Raw genomic sequence first — 20,869 nt, forward strand, 5'->3', positions numbered from 1 at the left:
GCCCATATTACAGTATGCGTAAGCGTATCTGCCTAAAGGAGAATCTGCCGAGGAGTCACCCCGACAGAGACCTCGATGCCGGCTTCTGGGTTCAGTAGGTACACTCCTCTGATTGCGGTCTTCATTCATGCTGCGTCCGGAATAGGTATCAACTGGGATCTGGCGTGACTGGAACGGCTGGTGGTGCCCCCATGTTTCGATTTTGTGGGGAAGGCTTTGGTTTGTTGACATTTACTGTATGAGGAGGTATTAATTCCGTTGATGATGGGTCGGCATCACGCACGGCACACAGTTACACGGTCACACAGTCACTCCACGCCACAGGAGAGGCAGTACTCAGTATATACTCATACGCAGCCCATCCGCACACGCCCCGCGAAATTGCGGGGCGGTCGTCAAGGCCCAGGCCTGAGGAAGATCCAGAGCCATCCCCGACTTGTGAGATCATGCGGCCTGTCTCGAGACAAATTATTGGGTTCAAATGTTGCCCAATTTCAATCAGGCTGATGTATCCATCTATGTATGTATGTATACAGTGTGTGTGTCAACCTAGACCTCGCCGACTCGCCGTACAGCAGATGACCCCCTTTGGCCCCGTGCCTTTGCCATGCACAGTACTGCGTCGTACATAAGCCTACTACTGGAGCAGGGTGCGCCGAACAACCCAAAAAGATCGGAGCTCGGTCCGAAAGAGTCAGCTAACTGCCCGAGGATCCTGGCTTGCTGGACTGAGAACTCTTTTGTGCTAGATCTGGAAGCTTTCCGCGGGTATGCCCATGGTGTGGGGAATGATGATTACCACTAGACATAGCACTGTCGTATGAGAATGCACCTGATGATTCCATCTTATCTTCCCCCGAGTTGCGAGTCGGATGATCTCTTACACAATCGTCGATGCCTGGAGTCCTCAAGCCCTACATTACCCGCGGCTCAAAACTGCCTGAACGTGGTGACATAATTCATGCTTCCGATTCCGTCACCAAAACACGCAATGCTCGATCAGCTTGTCAAGCGTGTCAAGTTAGCCGTTCGTGTCCCTTTGTGGCTCTTGGCCCACCATCTCACAATCTGCTCCTAGACATACGCATACCTCCTAAAGATCTACTCCTGCTGTAGTTTGCTGCGGATCACTCCTCACCGAGTACCGATCACCGATGCATTGCGTGCCCTCAAGGTATTGGCCCATGGAGGCCCTTGAACTGAAATGTGACGATCCCAATGCACTAATCAAGTAGCAACGTCTCGATCAAGGCCATGGTAAATTCGGCCGCGAAGTTTACCACTGTGATCGATATCATCGGATCGAAGTGGTCCACTTGTGTGACTGAGACCTCGGCTAAGATCCACTGTTTCTAATTGTCAGTACTGTAAGTACAATCTTCGCAAACGGCCGAATGCTCTCGGAGAAGGTGGCCTGGCCATAGACCCTTTTCGCAGAAACAACTCCTGAGGCAGAAGGGATAGGATTCAAGGCTATAGCCAATCACTAATGTGAGAACGCCTCGAAATCAATAGCCATATCAAAGGTAGCTGAAGAGGCGCGAGTCTATATGGCCAACCTAGACAATGATCGATGAGGCCCTTTGGAGTCAATTGTAGAATTAGGCCACTTTCCTCATGCTGTTGAACTTGATGCGAAACCAATCACCACTTAGATCTGGCCTTGACGCAGCCTAGGGAAGTATACAGTCTTACTGATTTGTTCCACACCGGAGTTTGTCCTTCGAGGCCGCAAGGCTCCGACCATAGTCTTTGCGGTTTACCAGCTTTTCAACCTAGCTGTTGTTTCAGGCAAAGTGCACTATGTATCCATTTGACCTCACGGGTTACCCGAGCGAGCGAACCATGTTAATCGATCAAACGGGACTCCCATGCAGCCAAGATAGGGAAATGCTGTGCTTGCACTTCTTTAGCGAGATGTACAATAGCTCGTATGAGGCCGGACAATGTGCCCTAGCCGGATCCCCCAAAGGGCTCTGCATCGTGGCACTGGGGACAACAACATAAGTGCAGTTGGCTGTTTTCAGCTTTTGGCAACGCACTTTACGTTCCGTTGCATCACCAAACGAAGGCGCAATCCCCTGCGTGCGAGGACTGGTGAAGTTCTCTGTTGCAGAGCTACGCGATAGCCGTTGACTTTCGTCATCCATAGGTCTGATCTTTCTCCTTCGGAAATCTCGGCGAACCCTAGGTGATCACGATAGCGGAATTTATCTATCTTCATTTGTTCGAGCTAAGGGACTCCTGGACTTCTAGATTGGCTAAGCTAGTAAATTCCAATGTCCATCCCAGAGTCTCTCAATACGTCTCGGAATCATTTTGAACCGTTTTGATTTGGTGACCGTGTGATAATGCTTTATCTACCAACAAGGCTGTACCGGTTAATTCTAGTGATGAGCCCGTAATAAAATCAGGCATGAAGAGGCAACGGCAACTATAGGATCAAATTGGGAAATTAGGATTGCATTGCCTGGAACATAAGCTCTAAGTCTAGTAGAGTCGGTCCCTGTTCTCGAAAACATGAAAAGGTGTGTTTCCCTCTAACTATATTTATAGTTTTCCTCCCCATTCGCAGTAGCATGCGATTAGTATCAGGCTAGTTATGATAGGACAGCCATGACACCGTTCGAAATAAGGCCGTTCGAAATAAGAGCGTATCCCAATGGAAAGAAGCCATGGCTCAACGCCTACAAATCTCGTACTCCCTGTTGAACGATATCCTAGCTGTGATTCAACAAGGTTTAGCACAATCCCATTAGAAGCAAGGCGCCAGATGCTGACCAACTGGACGTCTGTGTCAAAAAGTGTGTCAATCAAATATTCCTCATCGAGTGCTGCTGCTATATAGCCTCTAATGAGTCCAATTTGTTTAGATAACTATAACACAGATGTGATCGATGGGCTATACTAACTTAGAGCCATGACGATGCTCTCATTAATGGACGTATTTATATTGCACCACTATTTGACACCTTTTCCCGGCATCATATATTAGCCTATTACAGCCGGTTGTACCAGTGTATTAATTCTCACTCGTTTCACTTTCGCGTTCACATGTTTTGCCTTCCAATCTTTGCATACATGTTCGTGGTTGTGGACTTGTGGGTGTGCTTCTACCCCGGATTTCAAGAGGTTGAAGTGGAAACCGTGCCTGTGCACTGTGGCTGGTGCTTGATTGAGGCCCTGCCAAGATGTCAAACTCTAAGCTGGATCAATTGTCTCTGATTCGCTGCATGTTGTGGCATTTCGGGCACTGTGGCTCACGCCCATATGATATCATCGTGCCTTCTGAGTGAGTAGCCGTCGCACCTTCCTCGTCGTCGGTTGGTCTTTGTCCGGCTGCGCGTCCTCCTCATCTGGAGACATTTACCACCGCATCCACGACAATGTTACGCTCCTCAATATAGCAAGTCTTTCTTGTATCAACCCTGGCTTTTCTTCCCCTCTCAAGCTATGACCTAACCTGTCTTTCTTTTTTTCGTCCCTTGGACCTTTTTGTCTCTGTGTTGCAGAACCCACTACCACCCCCCTCACATCATGCCACCTGCCCAAAAGAAAACTGTCGACGACTCCAGGTCCGAAGCCTCGAGTATTATTCCCACAAACCAAAGAGACCCCAAGAATGCCTCGGCACCGACCGCAGCCTCGACTGTCCCCAAGTCGAAGCGTCCGGCTGCAAACTCGGCTTCTGTCACTTCTCAAAAGGGCCCGCTGGCCACCGGCCCAAACACCACATCAGCTGCAAGCACCTCAACACAGTCCTCCCAAACTTCTGTGAATTCTACCAGAGTACGCTATCCATAATTAGAGATCATATCCTGGCAGATATACGGCCATGGGCTAACTTGACCTTAATTTCAAGGACGACTGGACCTCTACCCCTAATACTTTCCTCCGCACCTATCGAATAGCTCATCGTCTTCCCGTTGCTTCAACCTTTGCCCATCCTCACGCCGACATCATCTACAAATCATCTCACCTTGCGCTCCGGTCCCCCTCTGCAGTCCAGGCTCGACGTAAACAACACGAGCAGAAGCGGCAGAAAAGAAAGTCGGCAACCGTACAGGTGAACGGGAGCGCCGGTCTTAAAGGCACCAAAACAAAGTCTGGCCAACGGACGGACAAGGTGTCGCTCAAGGACTCCACCTTAGACGACGTGTCCTCGAGTACTACAAATCCAGTCGTTGCTCGGTCAATTGAAACACCCGATGCTACTGGAAGGTCTGAACTCAACCAGTCTCATCTTCCCTCCTCTCCGAACTCTGTCTCAACCCTCTATTCCGCACCGAGGGAACCCGCTCCTCATCTTGCCGCCGCCGTACGGAAACACTTCAACGGGCAGCAGATCAGCGAAGCGGAGACCATAGCTCGATTTACCTATGTTGTGACACAAGCTGGTCGGCCTGTCTGGGTCGAAGGTTGCGAGGGAGACGGCTCAGGGCACTGGATGGGCAGTCATGGGAGAGAGCTTCGAAAAGGAGGCGGGCCTGGAGGAGACATCGGCTTCAGATTGAGATTTCGACCATGAACGCGAGGAGCTCAGTTTGTAATTCGGCGTTGGGAGGGGATTTTGGATTATGGCGACAAAGCGTTTAACTACCATGGCTGTACCGAAGGGATCGTGACACGTCGAATTCTCTCCTCCCAAGTGGGACAGACGACAGACAACGCGAGAGCGTTGTCTAAGAATTCACATCGCATTAGCAGCCAGAACTATGCACAAGATAACCACTGTGCATCATCATCGATATATTCACGTAGGAGGGCAATTAAGTCATCTCTTACCGCCATAAGTGTCAACTGATCAACCCAATTTGACAAGGAGACTACTGCATGAATCCCATAGCTCTGTGGCTGATGATGGAAAGTTGTCTGGGAGCGTAATAGCCCGGTCAGAGTGCAATAGATGGCAATGATGTTCGGTGTGTTGTGTTCGATGCAACGCCTTCTTCAATATGTAGTTATTCACTACATAGTCTGAGTCTGTGTATGTGCAAGCTCCCCACGATGCCGAGGCCATATCCGGTTCTCCCTTCAGAGTCAAAATCTACAACTGATATACCCCTAGGCTGCGGGGCCTGGATTCGATTCGATGGATGCGACATCGCCACCGCTGTCATCCATGTCAGTTTCAATGGCTGATACAGCCACCTCGACCTGATCTGAAGCCCCGGTCGGTTGGATACTAGGGCTGCTAGACGGACTAGAAAGCCCATCCACGGGTTTGGCGGATTCTTTTTTCGTGCTGGAGCCTGTGCGCTTCTTATCCTTATTCGGACTACGTTTGTCCTTTCTGTTTTTCGTCTTTTCCTCCTTGGCGGGGGATGTCGACTTTTGTCTATCGCGACGTGTTTTCGCCTCTTCCTCTTCTCGGTGGGCAGCTTGAAGAGCCCCCTCGACCTCTTCATCTTCGTCTCCTATGTGACCCAGGATGCCCTGAAGGATGTCGCTGCCTACAGTGCGGATACTTCCGCCCGACGGTGATGTGATATTTTCTTCTTCCTCGTCTTGAGTCGTCTTGACAGGCGTGGAGATTTGATCAACACTTGGTGCCGAGGTGCCACTAGACCCTTGGCCTTTGGTAGACGGGCGCTGTACGGAACCAGGCTCTCCCATGTCATAGGTCGACATCGGATCAACTTCATGGGCCGTAGGTGTAGGGTCTTCTGGTGCACGTGGCTCGTATTTGGGGACAATATTACTGAGGTCGAGTTTGGGTAAAGATCTCTCTGGAGAAACCTCAGTCCTAGGTAATGTTGAAGAAGAGAGCTGGGTTACTGGGTTGGTCCGGTCCGGTCCGCCCTCGGTTGGTAGTTGAGACTGCACTGAGTCGAGTGGTGGGATATTCGCTGATGATGATGTCGCTTGTTCGTCATCTTCTTCAAGACCTTCGGTAATGGTATCGACTAGGCTTCCTGTACTGGGAGTGTGTTTGTGTTTATGACGCCGGGCAGTCGCAGCAGGACCACCTTGCGAGTCGGCGGAGAAGGGTTCAGTGTCACGACCTGGGTCTGAGCCGCTTTCGGGAGGATCCTGCTTGCGCAGAATCTGAACGTGTGTGGAGGCTTTCGTTTCGGCGTCATCAGAGGCCTTGCTATGGTCTTGTGCGCCTTCAGCTTCTGGGGGTATAGTATAGCTATCTTCAGGGATAAGGTGATATTCGTCACAGACAGTCTTGAAAAAAACGTACAATCCGTATGTCGATTCCACGGACCAGAAGACTTCCCGATGTTGAAACCAGGCATGTGCAAATATGCGATAGACTCTTCGAAAGATGTTGGTCAGCTGTCTCATGCTATTGACGGCATTTCCAGCCTCGCCGCCCAAAGCCAATCGAGATGGGAAATGTTTAGGACTTGTGAGGACATTGGCGGCCCAGTCCAATGTGTGATTGCAATAATCGACAGCACAACACGACTTGGGAGGTTCGTGGACTGCACAGAGATATTGCCACTCACTCGCACGCATCTCTGGACAGGTCTGACTCGAGCACGGAGGGTTATCGTTCATGAGAAAAATAGAAACCATGTTTGCCTTCTGGGTGAGAAATCGACAGAGTTCATAAAGCCACAGATTTCGGTCTACTGTCTCATTCTCGTTGATCTGTGGTGGGGTTGTCAACTGCAGGGCAGTTTCTTTTGTGACTGGGATGGTTCGGGTGGAATCAGGGGTATGGGTCAGGGTGGCGTATTGAGCTTTGAGGTGTTCTTGAAGTTGGAAAGGAGAGTCGAGCTTCAGTAGATGAGTCAGCTTAGCCTAGGTAGATGGCGCAGACGAAATGCTTACCTGAGACAGAGGTACCAATGGAGGGCCAATTGCCATGTCCGCTGCCTTTGTGCCCGGCCTTATCCTCCTAGCGGAGCCTTGGTCAACTCTCAGGGATGCCTCGAATTGGAGTTCATTTCCAATATCTGAGATTCCTGGACTCAGAGGTCCGTACTGGACTTCGGGAATCGGTGGAGGTGAGGGAAGACGCGGAGAGCTCGAAGGCGATACGCCTGATCGAGAAGGAGTTACTGCCGTCATGAGGTAGACTTGTCGCAGAAGCGACGCGTGAGGACAAAGTGTCCGAGGATGGGCTACTATAGCTCCTCGGGTGAGATAGGCTCGCTCGACACAGGTGGGAATTCGCCCTGGTTTGGATTCGATCTGGCTAAGGAGACTTCAAATCGAATCGACGTCCGCGCAGTTCAGTGTATCTTAGAGTTTGATTGACGGCGCAACACACATAAATTTCAGAGGGCGCGAGCGCTGCAACAACGACAAGGAATGATCATTAGGCGCGTATCAGATTTCGAGACTGGACTGGGATGAAGTCAACCAGCGCTGGTGGGAGGAGGAGGCGGAGCAGAAGGTGGTGGTGGTGGTATTGTTGGTGGTGATGGTAGAAGGTCTAAGGCTCTCCGCCAACAGAAGAACATGACGAGGCTGTGACTGTGGATGTGGCTACTCCTGTGGCTACTCCTGTGGCAGCTGGTGTGGCTGCTACGCGGATGTTGCCGCCACCAAATGCTGTAGGCAGGCACGTGGCTTGGCATCAAAATGACGTACTTTTCTCCCAAATTGACAGGGTAGACGACAGTCAATTGTTCTTGTAACTAAAGACCCTTCCACTCCACCAGTATCTCCTTCTCGTGGCTATGGACGAGGATGATGTTCCAGAACTTGTTGATGTCAGCAAGCTTGGCGATCCGGGCTCCCTCCAGCGAAGCCAGCCACCCGTCAAGAAGGTCCCCATAACCATCGTTACAGGTGCGGGACAACCCAGAAAACTGATTGCCCCCTGCTGGTTCCAACGTCACTAACCACCGGTGTCAGGGTACCTGGGCGCCGGCAAAACAACTCTGTTAAACTATATACTGACTGCCGAACATGGAAAGAAGATCGCCGTCATTCTAAATGGCACGTTGCCCAGTCCAATTACCGCTACTCTCCCAGACTCCCAGTACTGACATGGACCATAGAATTTGGAAATACTGCCGACATCGAGAAATCCCTCACAGTATCTCAAGACTCACAATCGACAACAGAATGGATTCCTCTCCAAAACGGCTGTATATGCTGTTCCGTCAAGGACTCGGGCGTTGCCGCCCTAGAGTCTCTCGTCGAACGTCAGAAGGATTTTGACTATATTCTGTTAGAGACGACCGGCGTCGCCGACCCGGGGAATATAGCTCCAATGTTCTGGCTCGATGAGGGCCTAGGAAGCAGCATCTATCTTGATGGCATCGTCACTGTGGTCGACGCCAAGAATATCCTAAGGAGCCTCGATGAACCCGCCCCAGAAGAGATACCAGAATCCGAGAACGAGCATCAGCACGACCAGCCCCTCTTGACCACGGCTCACCTTCAAATATCGCATGCCGATGTCATCATCCTTAATAAAACCGACCTCATCACCCCAAGCCAACTATCTGTTGTCCAGGAACGTCTCTCTTCGATCAATAGCCTGGCCAAGCTCATTCTAACGTCCCATTCGCGCGTCGATTTGCTATCCGGCACTGTCCTCGACTTGCTTGCCTACGATAGCTTCCCATCCACTACTCCAGGTCCCGACTTTTCGTCCAAAGGTCACTCTCATCTCGACCCCACTATCTCAACCCTCACTCTTCCCTTGCCCGTCTTTGACATTCAGAAACTCCCAGTCTTGCATGCCTGGCTTGAGACCATCCTCTGGGAATCAGACGACCGACAGGTAGGCCAGGATCGAAAGTACGAGGTCCACAGAACAAAGGGTCTCATTCCGCTCAACGACGGCACCGTGCGAGTGGTGCAGGGCGTTCGGGAAATATTTGAGATCATTGAACCTCCGCATACGGATTCCAGCAGCTCAGCCAAGTCTCACGGGGGAGATCCGCCTGTCGACGGAAAATTGGTCTTTATCGGGAGAAACCTAGACTTGCTCAGTAGCCCTGATTTTCCAAAAGCTTGACCACGAGGATGCGGTTTCTAATCTCAAATCCCTCCATCTAAGCTGGAAAGAGATCATCTGGTCAATAACTCGAGCCGAATAACATTCTTAATCCCCAGAGGAAAACTATGAGATAAGTTCTGTTCTGCCTTGCCTACTACTCAGCCTATTGTACCGCGAAATGCCCGCCTTGCTTATACTCGCCCACCTGCACCCCTGAGCCATGAGTAAAGCCTAGATACAAGCCTCAGTCTAAAAAAATCCAGCTCGTCCGCCCTTCCCGTTCATGAGAATAACTCACATGACCTTCTCTTGCTTCGATTCAATCTCTTCTTTCTCTTGTCCATCAACATCAGCCTTTCTGCAGTTGTGTCGTGAGTCGTGATTCGTGTATCGTGGGCCAACAGGCCGGCAATGTCGTGGCGTGATTGGAAACTGCAATAAGACGAGGAACACTCTGAAGCCCATCAACAGCCATCTCGATCGTCATATCAGTCGTCGGCTTCCACGCTCTCACATCAAAGTTGGGAGTAAAAGCCGCTCAGTCGTGTCAAAACGCCAAGGAAAACAAACAGACAACAAGATTTGCTCGTAGATCACTACCTAGAGCCGCGCTCGAAGGAAAAGCCTGCCGGCCACACTCCCAGAAGTGCTCCAATGACTGTTGCCTGTTGACTGTTGTGGTGAGGACCAATGCCCAGAAATCAACTTCAGGTACCAGAGAATAACCAAAACTAATCAAAACACCACTGCAAACTCCACCCAAATTATAGATACAATGACGACTCCCATGTTCTTGGCTACTCAAACCATCCTCACGTTCTTTGGTCATCCCGAGCCCAGGAGGTTGAGTCCAAGTTCCATGCTCACGCACGCCGATCACTTTGGCACAAAGGCTTGAAAGCCGGCAGCTTCTAGTCTGTCAGGTCATCCGACATCCAGTTCATCTTCATATGGTTCGGAGGCAAGGCTTTGGTGTTCGTCAAACACACATCTCTCATGGAACTAGTAACCTAGCCCTCATTATCATACCGCCGTTGTAGATCGTCCGGACGGGCAGCCAGGGCCTGAAAAGACACTTCTGTAGTCACTCCGGTGTATCAAACTCGTCGTTCGCACGTGACATTGTCCTTTCCACCAACCCATACCGGTATGCCATTCTGAACCTCGTGGCAACCGGCCAAAGGATTGAAAACGTTTGGGAAACCATTGTCGGTATTTACATGGCCTACCTCATCAGACGTTGATCAAGTTCGAGGAGTGTGCCACGAAGGTACAAGTGGTGTATCACCATAACAACATGAGCCTGATTTGTACCACTTCGTGAGTTGTTCAGTTCGTCCTGCTGGATTCCAACTCAGGAGCGCGAATAATGAGCACAAGTACCCAAATCGATAGGATTGACGGTATCATTCCTGTGGCACCTGACGATGTGGCACGTCTGGAAGGGCCAAAGCCTTTTCCTTAGAAGAGCTATCCAATAACTCTGCACCATTTTGTGCTTGTGTTGGTTTCACTTCTTCGTCACTGCTATGTGGCAAGTTGACGGGCGCTCCATGGACAGTAGAGTCAGCAAGGCAAGTCTGAGTCGCTGGAGGTGATTTGGTCAAGTCTGTGTGGTGGGTGAGACCATCATCTGCGGCAGGGGCCGATGTCGACAGCTGGCCTTTGGTAACTGAACAACTTGCGCGGCCTTCAACGTTATCAGATTCCACAAAGGGGCGAGAGACTGGCTGAGACATCTGTCCTAGAAGCATATTCCCACTTGCGTCACCAGGGACTTCCTCTAGACTTGCGAATCTTTCTGCGCTTAACATACTGAGGTCCTCGATATTTTTAGAAGACCTGGCAGTCTGGCTCTCAATTGCCCTTGACAAGGACAAGTCGGTCGGGTGAATTAGCACGTTGAAATCCTCAGAATGAACTGAACACAGTGAGTCTTCGGTCACACTGGCTTCCTCGTGTGTCGGATCGGACACAATGAATGGCTCATCATATCCACTGTCATCATATGGCAGCGTTGGTGGGCCATGTGAGGCTAGCGCCGGCGTGCCAGTGTCAGGCTGGGTTTGCTCCGGGCTTCCTTGGGTGGATACCATTTCAAAGGACCGAGCAGTTTCGTCGGAAATAATCGAACTGGTGGAATTTACTTCTTCGGAAGGAGAAAATATTGGTAGCGTCAGCCGACTTCCACGTGGTGTCCGATCAGAGCTGACAGAAGTATCTTTGACAGGAGTTGCCGTGCGCTCCAAACGCTCGATCGAGGGGGCACCACTTCCTTGAGGTGTGACTTGCTCGGAGGAGCAGAGATCAGTATTCGAGGCCATTTCCAGAATGCGTATTTCTTCCTCATTAAAGGTGCCACGTGAAATTAAATAGGGATGGCCGTTGACGTCGATCTCATCATACAAATCACGGTCGCCGCCAGGAGAAACAGAGACTATATTTGGCTCCGACTCTTCCACGCGAGGAGTCTCCCCTTCATATGAAATCCAGTGTCGCCTTTCGTTTCTTTCCAAATGGCCAAAGTTTGTTGGGGGTCGTCTCCCCCTCGGCCTCTCGTATGCCGAACTTTGGCTCTCGATCTCATAATTTGATGATTTGGGATAGGTGAAAGAGTAGTCGTCCCTGGAGCTCTCTGGTGAGTATGGCGTAAGATTTTGGTCCCGTTGGTGAGCTAGCCGTTCGATGTCGTCTCTTCCAACCGCATCTGCCGGGTCAATATAGTCATGGGGGTTCAACAGCTTCAACCGAGGCCTATTCGAACAAGGGCGTGTGCCCTCTGAAGAGGTAGAACTTGTTTCAGGGAACAGATCAACCAGATCCTTGGCAGACAAGCGGTCCCTCGGACGAGTGGATAAACAGATTCTGACTATGTCTTGGTACCATTCTGGGACATCCTGTGGAAATGCCTGCACACTCATGAAGGGAGCATGTCTTTCAGGCTCATCGTCGTCCATTGCCAAAGCCCACAGAGTCATACCGAGCTGATACAAATCTGACTTTTCGCCGATGTACATTGATATTCGCTGGTTGCTGGCAATCTTTGTGGCAATCTCTGGAGGCTCCCAACCAACGGGACAGCCACGTCGGTTGATGTCAATGATCTTTGCGCGGTTATTATCGTCGACGACAATATTGGATAGAGTAAAATCGCCCTGGACGTAGCCTTCTTCGTGTATCTCACTGAGACCTCGAACGGCATCTTCGGCCCACCGACAACGGTCTTCCCATGAAATATTTCCCTTGTGATCATAGAGAAGGTCGACGATTGCTCCCCTTTCAGCATAGGTTATCAACAGGCCTTTGACGACCTGTCTCTCATCATCGAGGATGATGGCCTCCAGATGAATGACGTGGTTGGAGTCATGCAGGTCATGCAAAGCATTGATCTCGTAAAGAAATTCGTCTACTGTATCTGGACCGGGGATCTCCTTTTTGATGTAGACTTGGCCCTTATATTTGACCTTGTAGACAAATCCCGACAAATGGGAATCGAAGATCAGGTCACTCTCCCGAACTTCCAAGGGACGGGTCTCTGGGTCGGCGAACGTGTGGGCGATGATGCTCCTCGAGGGGTAGGGGATGATTTCATGGACATCCTCGGTGACGTGAACGTGTAAGCGTCCATCTGTGGTCTCCAGTTTGAGGTTCGTGACGGTATCGTAGAATTGGATCTCTGGTAATGAGTCTCGGATGGACTCGTATATCTGTAAACTCTTGTCGCGTTGAAATTGGAGCTCTTTCAAGTCTACCTCCAATGATCCCGGCTCAGCATTGCGGTAGTCACAGGAAACAGTGACACGGCGCCAACGATTAGGGGTCTCTGCGTAAGTAACGAAGAACTTTTCTCGGTCCGACTTGTCCCTAAAGTGCATACTGAGGTTGAGAATCCATCGACTATCCAATTCTGCACGCAAGTCGGCCTTGTCGTCATCATGAGCCATGGCAGCATACTGCGAAGCATCTGATGAGGTGGTTGAGGGTGGTCGCGGTGGACGATCCAAAAGATCGGTTGGTGGCCATGCATGATCTGGTGGCGGCACCTGGAGTGAAGAATCGGAGGGCAAGGCGACGACGGTGGGAAGAACAAAGTCTTGATCTTCTGGGCTGACCCTGATGGAATTGGCTACGATGGGGGCAGACGCTCTCCCTGGCTGCCAATACGGCGGAGATGAAGTGGCTCTGGGACGAGGTAACGACGTCGAGATCTGTCTGGTGGAAGAGAAGGCTCTTCGCTCAGCATGACCTGGCTCAACGGGCAAGAGACGTTCTCGGCGTTCCGAGTTTTGACGCCTGAAGGTGGCTTGCCGTGGCAAACCAACTCGAGGAGGATCTGGCCGTGAGGGATCTGAGGGCGTCCAGCTGGAGGGCCAGCCGTCATCGTCGGAACAATCAATGGGACTTTGCGTGTGATCATCTTTGCTGAATAGACGATGAAATTTCTGCCGCATGCCAAACAAGTGTTTGTGGCGACCTGGCTCCGACTCTATCTTTGTTAAGGGCGAAGTGACATTGTGATGTGCTTTGCCCATGTTGTGGGGGGTCCACGGGTGGTGATAAGCCCAGTGAGGGGTTACCTCATCAACCCTCGACAGGCTCGACTGGAGATCCTCGAGCGGGTTGTGGCTGTAGCACAATCAGACCTAGATATGGATGGACAACGCTCGGACATTGGATATGGTGATACGCAAGTCGAAGGAACGAGGCTTTCGGAGGTGATGAGGAGCAGTTATTATTGGCAGCGAACCGGAATTGGCAACAAGGAGGACCCGGTGTAGCTTTGACACACCTGCAAGGCGGTGAAGGAAGCAAGGATACACGGGAGTGCACAGGATTTCTTGGACACGACAAGTCGCCGTGGTCATGCAGGGCCCGAGTGCGCAGTGGAGGCCAGAGAAGGGAGTGAGTAATGCGAAATGAAATTGCAGGAGCAGAGAGGAGGTAGGAAATAGGGTTGAGAAGATGATGTTGTCGTTGGAACTGGAGGCTGATAAGTGGTCTCTGTCTCTCTTGTGTCAGCGGAACCGGCCCTGGATGCAGGTCTGCGGCGTGGGTTGGGATGGGCAGTCGGCGTAGTCTGGTTTGAGCTCAGTGAGGCGAGGAGTCGAGTTGGATACTGGTTCACCGCTCGTGCAAGGCCAACGGCACCAGTAGGCAAAAAAGGAGGATGATGGATGGATGAATGGAGGATGTTCAAAGGGGCCGACCCAACGGATGTTCGTGAATCATAGGTAGCCGAAGAAAGAACAATGGAGCTGGTTGATACCACAAGGTTTCAAACGGGCAGTTGATGGCAGTGCTTGAGCCAGACAGAACCACAAGGTGGAACCGTGTAAGTGGGAGTGAGTCCGTGTGTACGTGTATGTGGGTGCGGCTGTGGGAGACGAGCAGGCGTGACAGGGTGGGCCGAGGGGCCAGCGTTGTGGCCAGCCACGAGGTTAAAGTGAGTGGATGGGCTGAAATGGCTGGACAACTTGACGACTGGACGACCATTGATGCCTTTCTAAAAATCAGGCCTCGAGCGGTTGAACAAAGGCCGCTAACAAGGTTCCCCAACAGCGTCTAATCCAGTGGAGTGAGTTGACCAGTTGGCGAGTTGATGGGTTGACGACTGCCATCTTCCAGCCTGTCCTGCCCGAAACTCCCAGCCAGTACTCCAAGTAAAGCAGCGAATAAAGCTCAACCACTGAAGCCTAATGCAAGTGGAAGAGATGCCCCGAACTCCGTTCGTCGTTTGTGCCTAAACAGCCGTGCTTGTCCGCCCGCCTACTGCCTAGTGTCTACAAAATAGTGCTAGCCTGGGTGCCTGCTTAGCGCCCGAGCTTCTGACCTGCCACTTACGGAGTACGAGTACCTTGGTGCCATGCCGTTGCAAGGGGCCCAGCCGTTGGCAACCTTGAATAGACTCTCGGGCGGTGGCAGTGGGGGACGGGCCATGCGCCTCCGGGCCTCACCAGGCGCTGCCTTGTCTTCGACAAAGCTTAGGGATACACCACACCAATATCAAGAATAGGCAAGATATCAATCTCGATACGAATCCAAAGACATTGAATATCAGACAGATGTTGATTAGTTTTCGCTGCCGCCGGAGCAACATCCATGACTCACAAGTAATCACAGCCCCTGACACCAGCATATCTATGAACAGAAGTACGAGTAGGGTCGGTTACTTGGTACATTGAAAGTACCTACTGGACCGTGTATCACTTCACGAGGTAACGAGGTGGGTACTTCTAGGCAATCTCCACCTCTGGATGCACCCGTAGCCCCCAAGTCCAGGTGGTTCTCTATTAGTATACCTCTAACCAATGAACGAATCCTTTGTTGACAACCCAACACCGTCGGTCAGGAACAGGTGCAAAACAGGTCATAGAGTCTCACGCAAACTACATCCATGATCACGGCAATATTCTTGGGGCTCTTCGCGTTCATCTTGCATCTGGGTGCGCGATGGGTTCACAGGAGAGAGACCTCCCTTTGACCTCGGGCTGACGAAATCTACCAACGTGGATAGGTCATGATTGCATCATTTTGAGATTACCGCCCCTGTCGATGCTCTGGGGCCTGGGCTGCTGCAACCCCCAGAGCCCGCTTGCTGGAGCATCGGTCCCAGGCATGGCACCGTTGTTGGAAATTCCCCGAAGGCTAACTCTGGCCTCTAGCTTCTAGCCTCTCTACTTTACTCGTAGCCTCTGAGCCTCCAGCGCCCTCATTGCATCAATTGCCTTTGCCGGGAATCTGCATCCTGCATCTACGCGAGCGATGCGTGTCCAGCGGCCAGCGGCCAGCCACGAGCAGTCCGCGAGCCACGCCACCAGGTCTTGTTGCCTTTTCGTTGGGCTCTTGGTCCCTCGATTAATTACTTTTATACTAAGTAGTACTAGGTACCTTAGTACCTCGTAGATCATGACTGCGTGCTTTGTACAAAGCCATACCCTGACGTGCCTGATGACCACTGGGAGCCGCTGGCATCGAAGTCTTTGCGCTCTATTTGGCTGCCCTGAATTGAGTTGGGCACGAAACTCGTCCCTAAAATTGGCGTCATTGGTCGTCATCAAGATCTTTTATTTTCCTTGTCTCATCCTCACTGTCATCCGCATCCGCAACCTCATCCTCATCTTCCCTTCTCCATCTTCATCGCCCCCTTCACTGATGCTCACTACCGTCTCCTATCTGCCCCTTGTCATTGTCTTTGCGGTCATTTCCAATTTCTCATGTTGGGCACAACTCAAACATCTCATGACCCATGCGCCAAGCGAGTCCAATAGTCATTACCCCAAGTGATCAAGGTCTCCTCGGCCCTTGGGCCGTCTCTACACGCCATGAGTTTCCAACACAAACCTGTCATTCATGCTGCCTCCTCCGTCACCGTCATCGTATAGCATCCTCTTGCCTCACAAGGCATCCCTCATCCACAATATTCCCAAACCAACATCGCACCTGCCACTTTTACATGGATTCAAGCCATGGCGAGAAATGTTGAGGTCTCGGCATACGGCCAACTTCCAACAATTGACTTGTAATGCCCCAAACAGGCCTTTGTTTGAGCACACCGCCTCTTGTCCTACTCTATAGAATAGTCGCAAGAAATCGGGATACCACAAGCGTGAAACTCTCTGTGGGGACGGCCGAGAGACTGCCTTGCTTGATTTGAAGACTACTGTACGCATACTTTGAATCTCAAGTACCGACTTTCCGGATGAACCCGCATGGTGCATTGACTAAGTACCCCGTACGCATAAGTACAACCATACGCTTTCGCTTCCTCGCGACACTACCCCGAATTCGAACAGGCGTCTCGCCATAAACCTCTCTTACTGAGTCCAGCTCATCGACTGATGATCTTCCAGAACAGCAACAGAACACGCCATGCCTGCCCCCAAGTCCCGACTCCTGAGAACTGACCGAGTCAGCGTCTGTTGATTCCTAGGCGCTCGCTCAAGTCATCTGCTGAAGGTACTTCGGGCGACATTTCCTCCTGTTGTCCTGGAGGTCGACAGACCGCTTTGACACTACATTAGACTCCCCGAACGAATCATAATCTGTGGCAAGAGTCTGAACATGTCACTCCAACGGAAGGCTAAACTGTCCAATCTGACAACCGCGAGTTGGGGCAGTCCGGATCCCGTGACTAAAGCAGACTGCTGAGTTCCCATGCGGTGAAACCTGCAGTACTTTCGCCTCCTCCGACTGGTGTACGTCAACATCTGTTGCCTTTGACAATGTCTTCTGCTCATCAAATGCATGCTTTCATTCTTGCCTCCCTCGACTTGCGGCATTGTCTTGCTCTCCCCCGATTGCCTTGACATATGTCCATTCTGTTGACCACCTCATGAGCCTTGTTTGGATAAGGCGATGATGAATCAGGGACCGGCGGGTCCTACCAATTACAAAAGTCCGCTTTGCCATCCATACACGATCTACGCAAGATAATGTATCATCTATTATTTGGGCCGTTCTTGGTCAGTGAACCTAAACAATGGCACCCTTAAATTCTTGATTTCAACTGCCTGCATTTTAGACCGTCTTCACCACAAGTAGCCTTCACAGGCGAAGTGATATAAAAGCTTGACCGCCAACCGAAACCTCGCCTTGAAACGACCCAATCTCGTACCATCGAACTAGGTTCTTACAGCTCTCTCCGTCTCAATCCCAGTAGTTGATCGAGGCTAACTTCCACCAGCATAGCCGGGCCGCAATTTGGCCATGCGTGGTTCGATCAAAGGATGCCATTGCGCCAAGAAGGTGATTGCTACACGCATGGAGCATTAGCTATATGGTACCGGAGAAGAGCATAGAACCAAAGGCTCTGCGCCATCTTCAAAGCGACATGATTCTACTTACCCCACATAATGTAACAACTCGCGAAACTGAGGATAAGTGAACTCCGCCAAATCCTGATCAATATCACCAGTCAGCATCTAGATTGGCAATTCACAAGCTCCTTGCGACACTGTTCTTCTGCCTGTTGTCCAGATAGGATGCTCGATAGACAGGATCCGGGATCCGAAGGAATGACTCACGTTTGATTCTCCCCCTTGGGGCTTAAAAACCAGGCACCAACGCTGAGTGCAGCAACGATAACGAGACCGACCACGAGAGACCAGCTGCAGAAACAGATATTGTCAGCAGGTGATCCGACGAGGACAACCCTTACAAACAGTAGGATAGCGATCGTCTTGGGGTTTAAACTCCATCAAAACGGTGTTGGCTGGCTGATATCAACCGCATTGTTGTTTCGAAGTCAATATCCTGAGGCAGGAAGAAAGGCTGAATTGAGTTCACAAAGCTCCCTGCAATCGACCGTGTGGTCCCAACACCGACTTTGAGTTCGCAGAGACAAAACACATATCATCACATTCACTGCGTACAAAGCGTTGTGCTGCACCAAGGTGACAAGAGGTGTAGATGGGTAAACGTATCTGCGGGGGTTAACCTACCCGTTCGCCATAGTGTATGCCTGAGGTCTTGTCTCCTGCTCTTAGTACTAGTTACGTCTCTGTACAAGCTTGATAGCTTGATATCGATCCAAGAACAGTTGTGAGAACCCAACACCGACCCAATTGCCGAGCTGATATGTAGTGATACGTCTAACGGTAGTATGTAACCTGATTAGAGGGGGGATCGAGGATGCCCCTGCGCTAGCGATCTGTCACGCGGAGCAGTTTGGCTTTCCGGAGGGGCAGAGTATCGTATGGCTCGACGTTGACGTACTTCTGATCGAGTAATGAGGATGTAGAGGCCTATTGTCCTTGGGTGATACGGTCAAGTTGCAAGTTGCTCTTGGTTGGAGATCTGGCAGGCGTGAGGGCGCAGATCGGCAAACTTTCCCCAATGCCTATCAGCCTTATCAGGGCCAGCCTCGTTAATAATGCCCATTCACGTGCCATTCCCTATCATAACATTCTCGTCCAACTTGCACTGGTCGCATGCACTGGTCAGCGATTGATGCGATAAAGTGCGCCTCGGACTTGAAAATTGCAAATATAGCATGCACTGCTATGAACAGAACTGTCTAAATAGAAAACAGCAATCATTGAGACCCAGATAACTTATGTGGTCTTCGCCTCTCTCTCTCTCTCTCTCGCAGAGAGTAAGTTTGCGTGTTGTTCAAAATCAACTCCCATTACGAGAAGTCGAGACACTGGAGGTGATCTCCACAGAAGTACACAGGGACCATCATCTCAACACGATAATAGCCTCCACAAATCCGCCGTCGGGGGATAAAACCATGTAAAAGTCGTCAAAGTTGACTCGCTCCAGAGGCATACAGCTGCATTCCGCCCCGGATAACCAATGTTGTCCCATAACCCCGGTGACTGCCCCTAAGCACCCTCTCGGCTTTTGCGGTAGTTGCTTTCCTGCTCGACTTGGAGCTGGTCGATTTCAGGAGCCAGTTCTTGGAGAATTTCATAGGCTCTTTTATGATATTCGAGTTGGGCAGCAATGAGATCTGCCAAATTACGAAGTGGCTCAGGAGTATCGAGGACCTGATGGGTAAGAGCAGAGGAGATTAATATTAACTTTGGGTGGGAGAGGGTAGACGTAAAGGGCGACACTCACATTCTTCATGACGCCTTGCGCCTCCTCAACTTGAGAGACAAAATCGTCCTCCTTGGCCTCGATCTCGGCGCGGGCTTCCTCACTGAGGGCCGACTCGTCGTCAGGATTCTGGCCTCGTCCATGAAGCTGGCTCTTTTTAGCCGCCTTGGTACTGTCCAGAATCAAACGACTATTTTCGACGGCGCGACGGGCTTTTGTTGCAAATTGGATGTTGGTGTTCAGGGTTGTGGACCAGCCGGCGAGAAAACGAGCCTGGATGGCATGGTCCTGAGCGAGGCGGGCTTCTCCAACTTTCTCCTCTGCAAGCGCGTACCGCTCAAGTGCAGCCGCAAGAGGGTCTTCGCTGGTGTTGGTGGAGCCTGATGCTGAGCTTTGCGCGAGCAGTTGAGAGCTCGTGAGAGAGGCGCGGGCAATAGCGTGGTTAAAGGTTTTGGGCTGAGGCTTGGTGGAAGGAGGGGCAGTGAAAGCAGCCTGGGCTTCGGCGGTGTTGGAGGCGTGGGAAAGTAGCGAAACCTTCTCAGAGATCGATTTGCCTAGATCCGTAAAAGATTCCCGGATGTTGGGTGGGTAGTCATATGCTTCGTTCGAGTATTGGTTACTATGGATGGATTAGCCAGCGCAGGCGGCTGGGATGGGCAGTTATCTCCAGACATACGTCACATTGAGAAGATTTTGATGGACGAGTTTCAAGGCATCGACTCTCTTTTCGAGCTCAATGTATTCAGGCGGGAGTTGGGTCTGCAAAGCCAGAGGAATGTCAGCGAGAGCTGGAGATGTGGATGCCTATGATGGGTAGGCTGACCTTGTCATCTGCCTGACCGAGTTGCTCCTTGATGTATTGAGAACTTCTTTGAGCAAAGGGGGAGACGGTCGAGTTGAAGGCCGAACTGTTGTTGTCGAGAGGATGTCAGCAAAGATTCGCAAGAGCAAGGGGTTGGTGTCACAAAGCGACAGGAGGGTGCAGTTTATGGGGCGGGACCATTGAGGTGACGAACCTGATGTTCTTGCCAAAGGCAGAGAATTTGTCCATGATGGCGATCGATTCTGAGGTCGATGGATGGAGGGATGATGGAGCGAACGTAACTCGAGGAGGAGTGGACGATGGGAAGAGAGTGGTTTGTTTAGAATTGGTTTCAAGCTGATGAGTGCCAATTGGGAACTTTGGGGGGTCAGCCTGCGTTCCTGAAGCCACGTCAAGTCAAATCAATCCAAGTCAATGGGGAGGAAGGCACCTGCAGAAGTTGCAGCATGTAAACAAGCCACTGACCGGTAGGCACAATTACTCATAGGCCCTCTGCCCAGTAGGTCTTCCGTCGAGCCCGTTACGCCTGGAACTAGACCCTGGGTGCCTGGAAACGGGTAATCACATGCGCGCCAAGACGCCCGCAGATT

The 20,869-nt window shown here is 51.2% G+C and overlaps 5 protein-coding genes across 5 annotated transcripts; 2 read left to right on the forward strand and 3 right to left on the reverse strand.

Moving 5' to 3' along the window:
• The first annotated feature begins 3,338 nt into the window (after window positions 1–3,338).
• On the forward strand, window positions 3,339–4,827 carry PV10_06832 (uncharacterized protein). Its single transcript, XM_016371674.1, has 2 exons — window positions 3,339–3,789; window positions 3,863–4,827. The coding sequence occupies exons 1-2, from the start codon at window positions 3,538–3,540 to the stop codon at window positions 4,526–4,528; spliced, it is 918 nt and encodes a 305-aa protein (XP_016221006.1). The 5' UTR covers window positions 3,339–3,537; the 3' UTR covers window positions 4,529–4,827.
• PV10_06833 (uncharacterized protein) lies at window positions 4,705–7,373 on the reverse strand. Its single transcript, XM_016371675.1, has 2 exons — window positions 6,787–7,373; window positions 4,705–6,732 (listed from the first exon to the last, which is right to left on the reverse strand). Exons 1-2 carry the CDS (start codon window positions 7,024–7,026, stop codon window positions 5,065–5,067), a joined length of 1,908 nt encoding a protein of 635 aa, XP_016221007.1. The 5' UTR covers window positions 7,027–7,373; the 3' UTR covers window positions 4,705–5,064.
• A 232-nt stretch (window positions 7,374–7,605) lies between these two features.
• Window positions 7,606–9,052, forward strand: PV10_06834 (uncharacterized protein). The gene is made up of 3 exons (XM_016371676.1): window positions 7,606–7,752; window positions 7,819–7,902; window positions 7,965–9,052. The coding sequence occupies exons 1-3, from the start codon at window positions 7,641–7,643 to the stop codon at window positions 8,930–8,932; spliced, it is 1,164 nt and encodes a 387-aa protein (XP_016221008.1). The 5' UTR covers window positions 7,606–7,640; the 3' UTR covers window positions 8,933–9,052.
• PV10_06835 (uncharacterized protein) lies at window positions 9,012–14,117 on the reverse strand. Its single transcript, XM_016371677.1, has one exon. The coding sequence runs from the start codon at window positions 13,444–13,446 to the stop codon at window positions 10,321–10,323; it is 3,126 nt and encodes a 1,041-aa protein (XP_016221009.1). The 5' UTR covers window positions 13,447–14,117; the 3' UTR covers window positions 9,012–10,320.
• Window positions 14,118–18,780: 4,663 nt separating this feature from the next.
• Window positions 18,781–20,696, reverse strand: PV10_06836 (uncharacterized protein). The gene is made up of 5 exons (XM_016371678.1): window positions 20,473–20,696; window positions 20,280–20,364; window positions 20,133–20,215; window positions 19,478–20,075; window positions 18,781–19,404 (listed from the first exon to the last, which is right to left on the reverse strand). The coding sequence occupies exons 1-5, from the start codon at window positions 20,505–20,507 to the stop codon at window positions 19,240–19,242; spliced, it is 966 nt and encodes a 321-aa protein (XP_016221010.1). The 5' UTR covers window positions 20,508–20,696; the 3' UTR covers window positions 18,781–19,239.
• Between the last annotated feature and the right edge of the window lie 173 nt (window positions 20,697–20,869).

The sequence above is a fragment of the Exophiala mesophila genome (assembly GCF_000836275.1).
Source record: "Exophiala mesophila strain CBS 40295 unplaced genomic scaffold supercont1.5, whole genome shotgun sequence".
NCBI lineage: Eukaryota > Fungi > Ascomycota > Eurotiomycetes > Chaetothyriales > Herpotrichiellaceae > Exophiala > Exophiala mesophila.

Excerpts from the sequence above, each read along its gene's own strand:
- PV10_06832 (XM_016371674.1), top strand. The coding sequence starts at position 3,538 with ATGCCACCTGCCCAAAAGAAAACTGTCGACGACTCCAGGTCCGAAGCC. Across the intron at positions 3,790-3,862 it reads CTTCTGTGAATTCTACCAGA|GACGACTGGACCTCTACCCC; the intron begins GTACGCTATCCA and ends CTTAATTTCAAG.
- PV10_06833 (XM_016371675.1), bottom strand. The coding sequence starts at position 7,026 with ATGACGGCAGTAACTCCTTCTCGATCAGGCGTATCGCCTTCGAGCTCT. Across the intron at positions 6,733-6,786 it reads CATTGGTACCTCTGTCTCAG|CTCGACTCTCCTTTCCAACT; the intron begins GTAAGCATTTCG and ends CATCTACTGAAG.
- PV10_06834 (XM_016371676.1), top strand. The coding sequence starts at position 7,641 with ATGGACGAGGATGATGTTCCAGAACTTGTTGATGTCAGCAAGCTTGGC. Across the intron at positions 7,753-7,818 it reads CCCCATAACCATCGTTACAG|GGTACCTGGGCGCCGGCAAA; the intron begins GTGCGGGACAAC and ends CACCGGTGTCAG. Across the intron at positions 7,903-7,964 it reads GATCGCCGTCATTCTAAATG|AATTTGGAAATACTGCCGAC; the intron begins GCACGTTGCCCA and ends CATGGACCATAG.
- PV10_06835 (XM_016371677.1), bottom strand. The coding sequence starts at position 13,446 with ATGGGCAAAGCACATCACAATGTCACTTCGCCCTTAACAAAGATAGAG.
- PV10_06836 (XM_016371678.1), bottom strand. The coding sequence starts at position 20,507 with ATGGACAAATTCTCTGCCTTTGGCAAGAACATCAG. Across the intron at positions 20,216-20,279 it reads TCGGTCAGGCAGATGACAAG|ACCCAACTCCCGCCTGAATA; the intron begins GTCAGCCTACCC and ends CTGGCTTTGCAG. Across the intron at positions 19,405-19,477 it reads CGCAAGGCGTCATGAAGAAT|GTCCTCGATACTCCTGAGCC; the intron begins GTGAGTGTCGCC and ends CTTACCCATCAG.